We start from the raw sequence: 16,016 nt of genomic DNA, 5'->3' as shown, positions 1-16,016 counted from the left end.
GGGGCTGCGTGTGTATGTATGTAACTGGGCCGCTCCGGTGAGAGCAGCGGGTCAGGGTCTGGGACGGCCATTGACCGGAGAAAGTCACCAGGCACCCCCACCCAAAACTGGAAGCAGAGACACCCTAAATATCTCTGTGACAGATCAAACCCAGAAAAGATGGGCTTCGCCATCTTTGGCCAAAGAGCTGAGGGCCATCCAGATCTTATACTACAGTTCTAAGCAACGAGGCATCCAACAGAATGGCGGTTTTGTTTGTTTTATTCCAAAAGCACTTCATTAAAAATGGTTTAAAAATACTATACACAGCTGTTTCAGTTTCTCAGAGTGCTGTCTCCCCATTGACTAAAAATACAAAAATCAGAAAAGCCCTTGCACTTGTGCAATTCGTTTCCCCAGGAACCGGGCTATTTTAACCCCCGGCTTCCCTTCCTTCGCAGGCTGGGAGAACTCTGGCAGCCGCATCCCTGCGGCTGTGCCTGGCACCCACGCACACACCTGTGGAGGTGGACTTAGTGTTATTGCTCCTGGCAGCATTTTCTTCTCTGGTCCAAACTTGACCACAGAGGAGACCAGGAGCTGTTGCCACTGTTCTCTGCCATTAGTGTGCTGCTTCCTATGCCTTGAGGACACTTTACCATCAGGGGTGCTCCCCTGGCAGGCAGTGGTCCCCTTGGGTCCCGTGGTGCTGCCCACGCTGTTCCGAGCTCCTGCCCAGGAAGACGCTGCTTCCAACCAGGACTCTCTCAACTCAGGGGCCATAGAGTGTTTTGGAAATTACACTCCCTGTGGGCCAAGCAGGCTGTAGTGGGGATAAATACAGTGAGAGGCAAGCAACCTGTGACCGAACTCAAAACGAGTAACATGAGGAATAGTTGCCGCTGTGTGGCTGAAGACATTCCCTCAACCAGACTGAAACAAATGAGAAAAGGAGTGTAATGGCAGTGGGGAAGAAAAACTAATACTGAAGTGAGCAGACATGTTACCAGCCTCAAAAAAACCCCCAACCCGAACAAAAAAACAAAAACCAACCCTAGAGCGATTACAGAAGGGGATCAGAACAGTGAATCCGTGAACATCTGGAAAAAAGAACTGACTGTACCTCTGTGTATACTTTCTCTGGGTTATTAAGGATGTCTGACCAGCTGAGCGGGGACAGCTTGTTAACAGGGGCTCAGTTCTGCGTGGCTGTGCGGGCACCCAGCTCATCTGTCGGAGGATGAACCATCTTTATCTCGGTTGCCAACTGCTTGGCTGTCTGCTACTCACTGTGGCAACATAATCATCACTGGCTGCTCCCTGATGAGGTAGGTAGTTTAACTGTGCAAGGATCATTTGCCTTTTCAGTGGCCCATCAAAGCCTTACCATCAACCTCGTTAAAAACCCGACATAAACATCAGAAAACTAAGCTCTAAGCTATCTAAAAAGGTTACCCCAAATCCCAGTACCTGCTTCTGTCAGGGAACACCTAATATCCCAAGTGCTGTCACACAGGTGAGAAAACACTGACTGTTTGCCAAAAAAAGGGGCGTGTATCTCCCAGCTGAGTGTAGCTGACAGTCTATGTACCTTGCCCATGAGTACAGAGGACTTGGCAGAAAGTCCAGTAACATTAACAGTAAGTCTTCTCATTGACTGAATGGGATTTAGGATCACTCTGAGACAGGTGGTAACTAAGACCCAAATGCTAACAACTCTCCTCCAGACACGAGCATAACCACCCCATTAAATAGCCATAATCCAACATTCTACTGAATGTTCTCATGGCGACAGTCCCACTGTATGGGAACAATTTCAAAGTTAGCCTATCACCGGTCTCCGTAGTTCTAGTGTAAAGGATAAGAAGTCTGAGAGAAAAAGAAAGAAGATACACTGATCTTCAGATTTCCACAGAGATCAGTTTGAGCTGAAAAGAAAAACAGGTAAGTCTCTACAGTTCTGTTTTCAGCCGTTCAGAAGTGATCTCGCTGTAGCTCTTCCTCTTTTTCACTTTGTAAGTCAAGGCTTGGGAATATTCAGACAGCAGATGCTCCCAGTAGCAAGAGACATCCTCCATCTGCAAGTGCTCGGTGATGAATTGGCGTCCCCTAGAGACACACAAGGCACAGTCAGAACCAATTCCCAGTTCCTACAAGAGTCTTTGGTTTTGTTTTATACGTATATCAACTTTCACTCTTCTGTGTTTCAAATGAGAAACAACATGCACCGCTCCATACCATCTATTTTAATTTCACAATTTTCATTCACGCTCACAGCTCTGACAGTTGCAGTGCTTTTGTTATCCTCAAGATGGTATTTGTTATCTGGGATAATAAATATCAGATTTCACATATCAGATACAGCCTGAGCAGCACAGACGCATGCTGCTTCAGAAGCCAGGCGCTGCCAGCCTGGATACGTAATGCTTGTAACGCAGACACAGTTCCCAGGGGTCAACTCGCCTCACACCAAGATGAAAGCTCCCAACTTCTGATAGCTTTCAGTGGGGTTCCTGACACGGGTCACACCTGAACCAAAGACCTGAGCATATAATCTTGTTCTCTGGTTCCCCCAGCTTGGTACAAGTTCCCCAACCCTCCTACTGTTATTGCAGAAGATCAGTTATATCACACCCTATTAATACTAGGTTATCTTTGATAGGTAACCCCATCAAAAGCTGCATAAGAAAAAGCTTTGGAAGAAGAGCGCCTGACAGCCAGAAAGGACACACAACTTACCTCTCTGCAATTTCTTGTGCTATGGCATCATTTTCCTTAACAAATTGCAACAGCTCCCTAAAATGAAGAAAAAAAACAACCCGCTATGAAACAACTAATTTAACGGAGAACATTGTCCCTTACCTAAACTATTTTGGAAGATGAGATTAAGGATCTACAACTGAGCGAGAGACAAGTGCTCCTCATTTCAGAGCACAGAATAAACGTGTCATTCTCAGTTGTTCCGTATTGGTTATGGATGGCATGCTGAAATCTGGGAGCTAACACATTTTTTGCCCAGCAATGCATTCACTTCCCCTCATCTGTGCTCCAAATTTAAGTGCCTAGTGCCTGCTGCTTTCAGTGAGGGTGACAGACCTCCACACCCCAGTGAAACTGGATTCTCTAAGTAATAAGGATTCTTTGGGGCCAGTAATAAAGAGGAAAGAACATGACCTCCACCAGCATTTGTCTGCTGCCTAGGAGTGGAGGCACTTCTTAGCACAATACAAACCAAACTGCCCTCCCAAACACAGTAGTGTTTTTTCCGCGGCATGCAATGCTCCGCTGAGCACACTTGAGGTCTCATACCTGACATTGGAGAGGTCTGATTGGACTGGGATGTAGTGGACCCAAGGCTTCAGCTGGGGATAGAAGAACTCCAGCCACTCTTCTCCAACATGAAAGACGAGCGAACCACATAAGAAAAGGTGTTTCAACCGGAAACTGGCAGCCACTCCCCGGAAATTAAACAGATACCTTTAAAACAAGAAGCAAAGAGAGGGACCTGATTACACCTGGCATTGTGTGAGGAAATACACTAAGAAACGGGGCTCAGAGTAGCAGCCAACCCTCCCTCACGGGTAGCAGCTGGGGAGGTCTCCCTCACATCGAGCCAAGCACCTGCTGCTGAAACACGGGAAAGACATTTATTTGAAGCTCCTCACAGTAAAGGCGAGCTAAGTTAAGGACGTGCTAGGTGAGCTTCTGCTGCCTGTCAAAACTGAGGTTGAAAATTACAGCGTGCTGCTTTACCTGCCCGTGACAAACCAAGAGAGGCCTCATGGACAACTGCCAACAAGGCACGGAAGGTCACAACGTGGATGCAGATCCTGTGACTCTTCACTTCAGACTCTGTTACCACGAGGAGCTTTTTCCCAATTCTCTGTTGTCTTGCAGTGAGCTTTTTTGTTCATTGTTCTGCTTTGCCACGTCTATCTCAGTTGGGGTTTTGGTTGTTTTTTTTTTTTTTTTCTCTGGGATTCTGCTTTAATCTGAATCTAATTGTTTCATATTAACTTGGGAATGCAACCCTAGGAGGTTAAACAGGCTAGCACACAACAGATGGACTTTGCAGATAACAAAGAATCCACAATTTTGTTTTCACTATTTTCTGCCAAGTTAGGAAAGCTGACTTGACTGGGGGAGGATTTCTCTTAGCAAACTGTATCTCAGAGGGATGTTTGTTTGCTTACTTGCTTTTTAAACCCACGTTTCTCCAATTATATGGAAAGCTGTTTTTCCTGTGGGTAAAACCCCTCAGTACATATAACTAATCTTTAAAGTCAAACATTTTGGGCTGGGGGAAGGGAGTTCTTCCTTTAATGAATCTATTTTGGGTGAGATGGAGATTATATATTATATATATTTGGGCTGAGATGGGAATTATATCTAAACTTAGTTCAGCAGTAAGTGACAAGGAATAAATCTGAAATTATTTTGCATTCTTTGTTATTACCTAGGAGTTCAAGTCAGGGATGAGGAGCTCATCATATTAGGAACTGAACAAGTAAATGTAGAGATGTAACAAGAACAGTAGTCAGGAAGTGAGGAAACGTCTCTGTCCAATTCCAGACACAGCTCCCACCATCCGTGACATCAGCCACGCCACTGATGGCTGCTGTCAGACAGCCTGCCGTAGCACCTACACTGAAGGAAGCGGCAAGAAGTTCATGTCGACGCTACCAAACCCTGGGCTACGACAAAAGCGTGTGAGAATGTCTCAGCCCATACAATACGAGGGGCTTAGGAGGCAGGAGGAGTTGGGAAGTCTATGTGGAACAGAAGGGAGAAATCTGGGCAACAGTTTAGTGAAATACAAAATGAGACAAGTCAATTACATTTGCACAAAAACACAGATCCAGCCAAACGACTGAGTTCTCGTATCAGTAGATTCTAGCTGGTGGAATCATAACTAGGCAATTTTAAAGCAAAACAAAATGCATAACATCAGACATGCAAGTGCATTCACACTACCGGGTTTGTATTTTTTACACAGAAACCCAGAAGAATATTACACAAAAAAACCCTCCCTAAAGTAGTTAAAAAATGAAATCCTTTGTAAATCAAAACCACAGTCTCCCAAACTACATACAAAGTATGAATCAATACTATATCTGCTCAACCATATTTCAGCCTCTCTCTTTTACTATATACATCCAATGGCAACACTTGCCCCAGTATGCATATGAGGACATGATTCCTTAGTTCTGCATGTCTTTGAAGACAGTAATGGTATCACTGTAGCACTGAAAAAATAATTTTGAACACACAGCTTGGTACAGGAATACAAAGAAAAAATAATAAAGCCTTTTTGATTAAAAAAATAAATTTTTCAATCTATATGTTTATTAGTGATCTAAGACCTTTACTTTCCCCAAAGCACTTTGTTTCTCCCGATGTGACAGAGGAAAGCTGACACTGAAAGAGGCCATGCTACGCTCTCAAATTTTCAACCACTTCATGCTTGTTCTCAAGCTTTTCTGTCTGCATGGAGCTGGTTGCTGGAATCAGGTCTTAAAATAAAATGAGACCTTGCACCATGCAAGGAAAGAAATAACCCACAGCATTTGAACAGCTTTACTAATCAAAACTCTTACTTGTATTTGCAGTGATCAACCAGTGGAATTTCCTTTGCAGGAGGCTTCCCTAAGGTGTCCTTAAAATAAAGAGAATTAAAAAAAAATAATCAGGAAGTTTTATATGGCAATCTCGTATTTGTTTTCCTTCTCAGTTAGAAATAAAGCTAAAGTCTCAAAACCCTCTATTCCCACTTCTGAGAAAATCTTCTCTGGTGGGCTTTTCGAATTATTATGAAGAACTCCCAGCCCTTCAAACAAGAAAAAAAGTTCAGTAAATTACACATTGCCTGTAAGCAAATGCCAGCACAAACACATTAAATGATAATGTTTAGTTGGCAGCTACAGAGTGGAAAACAGCTTGGGACAACTGACTATGTGAAGCCAAGTGTAACTGGATTAGCCAAAACTGTCTGGAGAGAGCTGGACGGTAAACTAAGTATGGAACTAAAAAGTTATCAGCAACAGTTATCAGAAAGTTACCAAGAACAAGACCAAGCAACGGAGATGACAGAAAAAGGTTTGAAAAAGACACAGACAGCTCAGGGCTAGAAGGGAAGGAGTTGGCTGCTTTCATAATAATGGAAGAGGAGGGGATTGGCATAGGTTAATTTTCTTATGTGTGCTGGTTTCCTTGAATGAAAAGTGTAGACGGAAGAAAAATGTTTGGCCTGTCAGGCTCTCAAGGATCCTTCCTTTCATCTGTCATATGTGGCCATCAAGGAAATTAAAAGCCTCTCCCACTCCAGAGGATCACCCACAACTCTCCAACAAGACGCTTCTCAATCATCACAGCCATCTTGCAACACTACCCTTCTGGCCTTCACGCTCAGGAGACAAGACAACACCCACACACCTTCTCAGATTTCCAAGCCTGGTTTTTAGTGTACTCAGCATCAACAAGTTCTGGGTTTTCTCGGGACAGCAGAATGAGGGGATCTCTCTCAGGGCTCGTTCTGCAAAAGAAATGCTATCAGTCATTGCCAATCCACCTCACTCAACACAGCTAAAAAACTACAGGACTCAAAACCCTACCTCTTTATGAGGCTGACCTCCACATGCACCCCAAAAAGATTACTAAGTGGCTATCATACAGTGTATTTCTGTCCAAGGGCATATTGGCAGAAGAGAATGTTAATGTGTATCAAAATGATCTGAGGCTCTATTTCTTTATTTCACTTACTAAATATTTAGTAGTATTATTTAAGCAATTCCCAGGACAAATCAGCAGAGATGTTGTTTCCTTCAGGCCTTATTTTGATGGGCGCCAAATATTTAACTCCCTTCTAAGAGAGAGCTAAGAGATGCTAAGCATCTTCAGCACTTGATCACTCTGACACTAATTTAAAACACTACTGATACACAAGGTTATGAGATCCCTAAGACTCACTCCTCCATCATCTCCTGAGCCTACCTAGTAAAGTACCATATCTGTCCCTGTTGGGGATGGAGGAGGAACAAAGTGCTGGGGAACAAAAAGGAGTAGGGGATAACACTGTTTTCAAACTGTCACTGGAGAAAGGGCAAAAATGATCTACTCTCTTATCCCCCACCAATCAAGTAACTTAATTCAAGAATACTTGTTGATTCAGTGTCGAGCACTTGCATACTGAATAAAGTATTCACATTGAGAAGAAGCATGCACATCAATATAAAATCTTTAAATTTGTATCCTGCACCTGCAGATCTCCTCACAGAAGAAAACAAGCTGGTTCCTACTGTGACAGTTTTACTTCTTAAGAAATAACGTAGCAAATCCATCACAACTTCTGTTTCCAATATTATACTTACTATAATAAACTAGTAGCAAACAGCAATTCTTAAGGAGAATCACTAATGGTGAAATATTGCTGTACAAAATGTCTCGCTTTCCTTACTTTTAAAAAATACCTTCTGGGTTACACTTGTTTAGGTCTTGGAATGTAGAAATTTCTGCATACAGACAGCTGTCACAGCATATGTTGGTAGAATTTCCTACTATAGGAAAATATGCTCACCTGGATCCTCGGAAATATCCTTTAGAGATTTTTTTCATCCATGGCCATTTTTCTGCAGATCTGAAAATATTTTTTATACATGGCAATAAATGATTTAATAAAACCATGAATAGTGCTCTCATGAGTTTTCACAGCATGATCTCTTTCTATTATTCTTCATTTTTGATGGAAATCACTTTCTTCATGATAGTAGAAAAAACTCTCAGCCAGGTCCAATGAAACAGGTTTTCCTGTGAATATTGTGTTTAAAGCAACATGATATAGGCTACTTTTCAGAATACCTTTCAGTCAAAACAATGAATTACACACAAGTCCCTCAGAAAACATTTAAGGGTATTAAAATTTACCTAAAATTTGAATCCATTTTTTGCATTGTTGCTTTTTTTCTGTGCTTCACTGAACATGGATAGTGCAAAATAACTAGAGTTTCTAATCACTGTCATTTCCCCTTAAAAAAACAAAAGAACAAAAACAGACAAGAGCAACAAAAAAGCCTTCCTCCTGGTGTTTTGTATTTAAAGCACAAGGTTTCATTGTTTTCCAAAATAACTTCCATTTTAAATCTAAGCGAGTCCTTCAAAATAGCTGTTCAGATGTTTTATTTGTGCCAGTGCAGTCACCTGCCTCCCTCTGAGGAACTCTTTGGTGTACTTTTTTGTTGCACCTGGCTTGACATGTAGGTCCTGACCCCTAAAGTGACCTGCACAGGTCAAACTTTGCATCTGCTTGTAACCCAGTGACACAAGTGGGGTTCACTGGGAAAGCAAGGATAAGTAAATGCTTTGGACCTTCATTACGTTATATCACAGTAGGCTTCTGCTACGATTAGTCCCATAGATCTTCAGATTTTGAAGAGGGAAACATTCAGCCGTGCATTCTGATGTCAAGTGATTGACATAAAGGTGGGGTTTTTTTCTTGTTATGTTTCCATGTTCACTCACTGTTGCATACTTTGTTTGTCACTCTCCATGGGAAACAGCCCCTTATTCTGCTAATAGTCAAAGCTCCTGCCAAAAGAAATACTCCCAGTCAGAAACGTCTTCTGCCTTACTCTCAGCCCAGTAATGGCTCTTGATTCTTGGGAACGATTCCAGGTTTCTCTATTGCAAAATACTCAAGCAAAAGCAGATCTAAAGAAGGCTTTCCTTTACCCTTCCAGAAGCTTATACAAACATCCTGGATCATCCCTGCAGTGAAAAAACCCACTGCTCTTAGAGAAGTAGTTGGAAACAAAGGAAAATATTTCCATGTGTCAAGGGAGATTTCTGCAGGCAAAAGATAACTGCTGCTTTATTGACCAACCCTATCCTAGCAAAAATGATAGTTATCTGACCCTGACAGCATGAAGAATGTGCATACTTTGTCCTCCGCATTCCTCACTAAAGTGCTGGAAACAGAAGCTAATTATAACTTCTAGTTAACGTCATCTAAGGTTTCCATGGAGAACTCTGATACAGCAGTTAGGCTGTATGTAGTTAACGAGAGGTACCAGGACAGATCACAGGCCAACAGACCTATGGTCTTAGACTTCGACGTTGCCCTAGTGCTGCCCAGTGCTTGATGGCTTTTACTGTGAGTTTATCTGCCATTAAACCTCCCCCTCTACATACCCATTTCCAAAACATACCTTCTGAGGTCTTCTCTCATGAGGTCCCAGCGTCCTAAACCTGTTGGGTAAATTGGCCAAACAGCTGGTCCTCCTTCCCAAAATGTCCAGGCTGGATACATGATATCATTGTATTCAGGTGTCTTTAAAAAAGAAGAATAATGGAAGAATGAGAGTAGTATCTACTTCAGTTTACTGACTGAGCCCGCCAGTAATGAATGTTCCTTCTGGGAGCTCTGTCAGCTTTCTCCACTACTGTTGCATAAGCAGCCACGAGAGCTCTGCGGTCACCACAGCATTGTTGGGGTTCCTATGAAGACAACCCAATATTGAAATATTTCAATGATTTAAAAAAGGCTATGTCTTGCAGCACGACAACACAGGACTTTCATGTTAGAAAATAACGACAGAGAGATCCATGGTATAGCCGATTCGGAAATAGCAGAAGACCTGAGCTCCACTCACCTTTCTAAAAACTTGTGCCTCTGTGTAGCTACAAATGTTTTCTACTGATTGTAAGTTAAGATGCGTTATTACCTCCTCAGAGATAGAGACACTTACAGACACTTTGACATTTAGGTTTCCAACACTTCAGTTCATCCCAGCCTTCCCAGAGATCACTTAACAATTCACTGTAACAAATATCCAGGTCATGTAAGAATTTCAGTTCCTCTCTCCTATTTGGATGCTTAAATCCCCACTTAATCAGAGGGAAGACCAGCACTTAAGTAAGACCAAATCCTTTCATGAAACCAGACTACAGGCCACCTCCTTGCACTAGTAATAAACTCGCTATACAATTATCCATCTGTCAGCTGGAGATACTGGAGAGAGTCCAAGGCCACCAAGGTAATTAGGAGGTTGGTGCACATGACATATAAACAGGGGCTAAAAAATGGGTTTCTTCATGCATGGAAAGAAGAGGCTTGGGGGAATCTAAATGCTGTCTCCTACTACCTAACAGGAGAGTTCAGAGAATATGGAGGCAGACTCTTTTCAGAAGCGCATAGGCAAAATGAGAGGCAACAGGCTTTGATTAGAAGAAGGGAAATTCCAATTAGATACCAGGAAACATGTTTTCATTCTGAGGGAGGTCAAATGCTTGCTGTGAACACCCTGTTCTTGGAGGTGCTCAGAACTGCACAGGACACAGCCTGGAGCACCCTGATCTAGTTGGTCCCGCTCTGAGCGAGGTGCTGGACTGGGTGACCTCCGGAGATCCCTTCCAACTTAAATGAGCGTGTGCTTCTATGATCTGCTCCTTCTCAGTCTTACTATAAACAGGCATTGACAACAAACCATGACAGCTCCACCACCACCCCCAGGTCGGCCTTCTGAGATGCAGAATAGGACAATCCTGCAATCCCTTATGCTTTCAGCCTTAGAAAGCACCCTGGACCAGCAGCCTGGAGCCTTCCGAACACTGGCTGGTTAAATGTGAGCTGTGCCTGGATCGCTGGGTTTCACCTAAGGATAGGACTGAGGTTACAGCTGAGATATTGGACAACGGTGACCGGAGAACTCAGTTTCTTGCAGGATCCTGTGAGGCATGCAGGGGCAGGATGATGAGTACAGCTGCAAAGATTAAACTCCTGCAACCTGCTCTGCATCAATTTGGGTTCTGCTGGCTAGAGTTAAGGTTGTGCAATGGTCAAGGGGCAAGATGGCCAGCTTTACTACTACATCTGGCAGCAAACATGGTTATTGAATGACAGCGCTTGCAGTGCTGTACTGAAATTCTAGAGCGAGATTTAGGATGGCTGGGGACCAGGCAATAGTTATGGACCATATTATGGTTCAAACTGCACGAGCTGAAGACTCGGGTTCAGAGTAAGATGCTACAAGTTAGCAGAGACAGAATAGGGCCTGAACTAGCAAGAGCAAATGGTATATTGCTACTTTTTGTGTATTACTGACTGCTGGGCTCCAGCCAAGGACAGGATCATGATCAGAGTAAGGTAGAAAGGGTGCAGGAACTAGGCATATTGGCTATACATTAAGGCAAAGCAAGATTAGCTAAAGCTTGAGGTGTAACGATATTTTGTTGAAAAGGATGAGACACTATGCTACAGTCAGGTTTAGCAATGAGAGAAGTAGGAAGATATACGGGAGGGCTCTTGAGTCTGGGAACAGAGAAGCAGAGAGCGAATGTCTCTACATGTGCCTGCGCCTCTGCATGTGCGTACATGTTTGCAGATGGAAAAAGGAATCCAGGGAAAAAGCGTTCTCAGGAGACAGCAATATTAGAGAAGAGAAGAGAAGAAACGCATTTCTGTGGTACCAAAAAAGAGGACTAAAATATTCATTCTAAATGAGATTAACTGTATGACAGCTGACTGATGATCAAAAATCCTTAATAACACTGATAAACTACGGTTACAATTTTAACAGAGGCGTTGTAGCAAATGACAGCAATGCTGGCACATATCCCATCCAGCTGTGCATCATTCCACTGTGGCAGAGGTACATTTTTTGACCTGGAAGAGAAGCCAATGAGGGGAAAAACTGTTCTATTGAATAAATCTGCAAGTCTATCTACCAGAAAACTGGAAGTGGAAGGAAACATGAAGAGCAAAAAAGAGCAAGGAATTTTAACACACATAAAAACTGTGGAGAACCATCCTCAAAAATACGTTCCAAAGAGAAAGGAAGACATGCATGTCTCAGAAATGTCAGCTTTTAAAGGTGTACACACCTTACTGAAGGAGAAGACTGGGATAATAGGTTTCATCCACTTGGGGACCTGAGGGTAGTCTCGCACATTGATCACCATTTCCATGTCAGGGAGGCGGTTGATGATCCCCAGAAGGAAGTGCTCAACTCCACTGCATCTGTGGAGAAAGGACATATGGCAAAGAGCCATAAGGAAAAGGCAGAACCCTGCAGTCTTTTGCAGGCCTTTCTCTCTGTGCAGGAGCAGAAGAGACCGTGAGCCTGAGCCACACCATGACACAGGCTGGGAACTGCCTACAGCAGTCTCTAAGCCACAGTGCAGCACAGACACCAATGAAACAACCCATCCTGTTTTATCTGGCCTGACCTGCAGCTTTCTCTGGGATCTCACAACCAACCAACCCTTTATACACTGAAGTGCAACAATGACACTTACCTCTTGCTACATTTAAGCCTCATACCTAATTTTCTAGGCTCCTGCTCTGATAAGGAATTCAGACCTCTGAAATATCATCGTGCTCAGTGACTTTCAACTTGGCAGATTTGGAAGTACTCCTGTGTCCCAGCTAGGGAGACAAGATCTTCTGCACAGCTCCTACCTTGCAGGGAACAAGCAGTCCTGCTCACGGTACAATTTGTTCTTAATGATTTGGTAGTGTGTCCCGAGCTTCCGGCTCACTACATCCGATATAATCTCCTTGGAAATGCCACCTCGAAAAGGAGCCAGGTCCTGCTTCCAGACACTGAAACAAAACAATCAGCCATTATTATGTACAATAGGGAGGATACTGCACATTAAATTACTGCAGTACGCAGAACAGACGTCTAGCTAAAACAAGCTCCGTGTAGCTTCCAGGAGGTGTGCTCCCTGTGGCATAATGGAGAATTTAATTTATGTCACTTGGAAGAGCTGTTACTCAGAGACTCAAAGGTCCAAGCTTCACTCTTTGGCTATCTATGTGCTGTTTGCCCAAACAGAAAGCCCAGCACAGGACTCTGCGGCTAAATCAACATGGACAGCTCTAGTTACTCTCCCAGAAAGCAGGTTACATATCCTAGCAAGCAACGGGTAAAAGCCTTCAGCTCACTTCACCTTTGAGTTGCAAAGCTTGTGCTCTGGCCTTGCAGGAATGATGGGCCACACCAAGACCAAATTCCTCAAGCAATGTCATGCAATTTAGATATTAAAAAAAGAAGGCAAGAATCTAGTCACAAGGAGCAGCATCACCAAATAATGCTGTGTGCAGTGAAAGCCAGCCCCAGAGGAGAGGTTTACGCAGCATGTGTTCTGCAAAATCTGCACATCACCAGTGAGCTCCAGGAATGCAGTATGAAAACATAAACCTAACATATATAAGAAAACACAGAGGGAGGATACAGTTTATATGAATTTAGTCTAAAGGTCCTCAGATCTACCTGCTCGGAGCAGTTAACGAACACTGTCAGATTTAACAGCCACAGAGATGTCCTCCCCACTTTTTGGTAGACACTGCATCAATGCCTTGGTTTAATACAACACTGTAGGGGTGATCTGCTGTGACGGTGGTCAAACACTGGCACTGGCTGCCCAGAGCAGCGGCGGAGTCTCTACGTCTATTCTTTGACATATTCAAAACCCAACTGGACATAGTTCTGGCAACACTGCTTGAGTAGAGGTGTTGGACTTCATGATCTCAAGAGGTCCCCTCCAACCTCCAGGACTCTGCTAGTTTGTAATCAGGTGGAAAATTATTAAACTACATAAAGAATTGCCACTGAAATGATGGGCTGACCGCAGGATACGCAGTCTGGCAGGGACACAAACGTAGTGACCTTGAGAACAGGAAGAAAGCTGCAGTTTTATGGTACATCCATGTCATTGCAACCTAAGTGACAATTAAAAGGTAGTAATGAATAAGTTAGGACCTTCAGTCCTTGGCCACCAAGTCACAGAAGACTATATGCAAGTACAATATGTTACATGGGGAAAAGTACTAGCTTTCAGCATTCTGTGGCATATTTACAGACCTCTAAATCAGCTGTCAAAATGGTTTAAGTTTCTTAAGGGTCACACAGTGTACATGCTGTATTATCTTCCTGGATTTTTTTGTAATGCCCATCACTATAGCAGTGCTCCTTAACAACCCTTAAATGAACTACCGCTGCAGTGAAAACTGGGTTTGGAGAACCACAGTAACTGTAACCTCACGTTACTATTGTCTACCATACTCTGCAACAGGTTTGGAGGTTGTAACCACTTGGGAAGGTGCTCTTCCCAAAGGTGGGCAGCAGACGGTGGAGTGTATGTTTAAAGATCAGGAGATGTCTTAAGGCTGTATCTGAATTGGAACTGAGGAAAAAGACTGGAAGGCTAAACTAGAAGAGACTTTTCCTCATCAATATTTCAAGAGCGATGAAGATCAAAAACTCCACAGCATATAAACAGTTGGCTAATATGACTCAACTGATATTAAAAGCTGATATAGCACCCATCTCACCCCCAAAATGAAAGAGCACATCTGCTGTTTTTAAAATAGGAGGCTTAAAGTTGGGCATCTATGTTTCTGCATTCAGAACCCAAATCCTAAGGACAAAAGGATATTTTGACTCTTCCCTGTATTCCCTCTTCCCCTTTAAATAAAAATATTGCTTAAAGACATCAGAAAAACCCAGTCCTACAGTCCCTACCCACATAACAGTGATGACCTGTAATATTCTCCATGCTGAAGTCATGCTCTACCAGTGGGACCAGAAGGGAAGTTTGGTTTGGCTGTGTCTACACTTGTACTGCCTACAGTGGTCTTGCATCTACATATAAGTCTCTAGCTCTCTGCACTAAATCACTGTAGGAAGATTAGGCAGAGTGCTGGCATTTTGCATAATGCTCCATAGTTATAAAAAAATAAACAGGACTTGTGTCTTCCTGCATGAGCTCCTCTTGGATCATATTTTGGTCATGTGAAAATCATACCCACTGCCACTCCGATTCGCACAAGCAGTGAGCTAAACTCTCTAGAAAGAGCACTCTTTCAGTTCTATCCCCCCCTTCACTGGAAGCCCTCTCCAAGCCCAGGGAGTGAGCAAAGTACAACACACTATCACACCAAATGAATCTGTGTTCTGTAACAACCTTTCTTAATCTAGCTATTTTAAAATATTTTGCACATACAGAATGACTTGTGAGCAACACTGCACTGAGAGAGAAGGTAGAAGTGGATTATTAACACACAAATATCACCAACAGTGTATGGGTTTGTTGTGTGATCATATATGAAACACTGGCATACTGTCAGTTGTTCAATCACAGAAGACAACAAGGAGAGTCACCAGTTTGCAGGTGGACACACCCTCTGTTGGAACTACAGAGGGCAACCTGTTTCACACAGTGCCATTAATCATAGAATACCAGGTTGGAAGGGACCTCGAGGATCATCTGGTCCAACCTTTCTTGGCAAAAGCATGGTCTAGACAGGAAGGCCCAGCACCCTATCCTGTTGAATCTTGAAACTGTACAATGATGGGGAATCCACCACTTCCCTGGGGAGACTATTCCAAGGGCTGCTTGTTCCCACTGTGAAAAATTTTCCTCGTGTCCAAAAGAAAATAATAACTTCCTAATAATTAATAACCTCCCTCTTGCAAGCACCGTGACCTATAATGGCAGCAGATGTGATACTTTAGAGCCCAGATATTCTACAGCTAACTGCCATCCATCGGTGCTGGCAAAAGTATTCCCCCTCATGGCCAGAGGCCTGTGCGCAGTCAAAAGGAAACCAAACCAGCCTCTCACCTTCGGTGGCAGCTGCAATTCTCCTTCACACACGGCTCGTAGCCTTCCACAGCTTTCTCAATTTGGTCCGTTATTCCTTCCCACTTGGCATCTAAAACGCAGCGGGGGGGGAAGGCAAAGGAACGAAGCCGTTAAACTGCCGGTGCAACCCAGCCGGGGCTCAACAGGACTCACTTCTGGTCCAGCCGGCAATCCCACCAGGGTCCCACAACACCCCACGGGCAAGGAGAAGGGCCACCCACCTGAGCGGGGGCCGGGGAAGGAACTGTGGGGTCGGGCCCCCCGCGACGGTCCCCGGGCCGAAAGGGAAGCCGGGAGAAGCCTCCGGCTTTCAGCCCGGGGTCCGTCGCGGGGTGCTGAGGGAGCTGCCCGGCCGGGCGGAGGAGGAGGAGGAGGAGGAGGCGGCGGCGGCAAGG

The 16,016-nt window shown here is 43.9% G+C and overlaps 2 protein-coding genes across 2 annotated transcripts in view; both read right to left on the bottom strand.

Annotated features, from left to right (window-relative positions):
* Positions 1–465, bottom strand: part of TIMMDC1 (translocase of inner mitochondrial membrane domain containing 1) — a 7,516-nt gene extending 7,051 nt beyond the window's left edge. The window contains exon 1 of the mRNA XM_009890109.1: positions 379–465. Coding sequence (XP_009888411.1) covers positions 379–465 — 87 coding nt within the window. The remainder of the gene's footprint in view (positions 1–378) is intronic.
* A 1,399-nt stretch (positions 466–1,864) lies between these two features.
* Positions 1,865–16,016, bottom strand: part of POGLUT1 (protein O-glucosyltransferase 1) — a 19,326-nt gene continuing 5,174 nt past the window's right edge. Inside the window, exons 2-11 of the mRNA XM_009890108.1 lie at positions 15,601–15,691; positions 12,431–12,574; positions 11,854–11,989; positions 9,180–9,301; positions 7,553–7,612; positions 6,412–6,511; positions 5,577–5,635; positions 3,289–3,456; positions 2,719–2,775; positions 1,865–2,088 (exon numbers count right to left, since the gene is read on the bottom strand). Coding sequence (XP_009888410.1) covers positions 1,932–2,088; positions 2,719–2,775; positions 3,289–3,456; positions 5,577–5,635; positions 6,412–6,511; positions 7,553–7,612; positions 9,180–9,301; positions 11,854–11,989; positions 12,431–12,574; positions 15,601–15,691 — 1,094 coding nt within the window. The 3' untranslated portion in view covers positions 1,865–1,931. The remainder of the gene's footprint in view (positions 2,089–2,718; positions 2,776–3,288; positions 3,457–5,576; positions 5,636–6,411; positions 6,512–7,552; positions 7,613–9,179; positions 9,302–11,853; positions 11,990–12,430; positions 12,575–15,600; positions 15,692–16,016) is intronic.

The sequence above is a fragment of the Charadrius vociferus genome, unplaced genomic scaffold (assembly GCF_000708025.1).
Source record: "Charadrius vociferus isolate BGI_N301 unplaced genomic scaffold, ASM70802v2 scaffold287, whole genome shotgun sequence".
Classification (NCBI taxonomy): domain Eukaryota; kingdom Metazoa; phylum Chordata; class Aves; order Charadriiformes; family Charadriidae; genus Charadrius; species Charadrius vociferus.
Note: the sequence above shows the minus strand (reverse complement) of the source record. Positions and strands in the feature narration are given on the sequence as shown.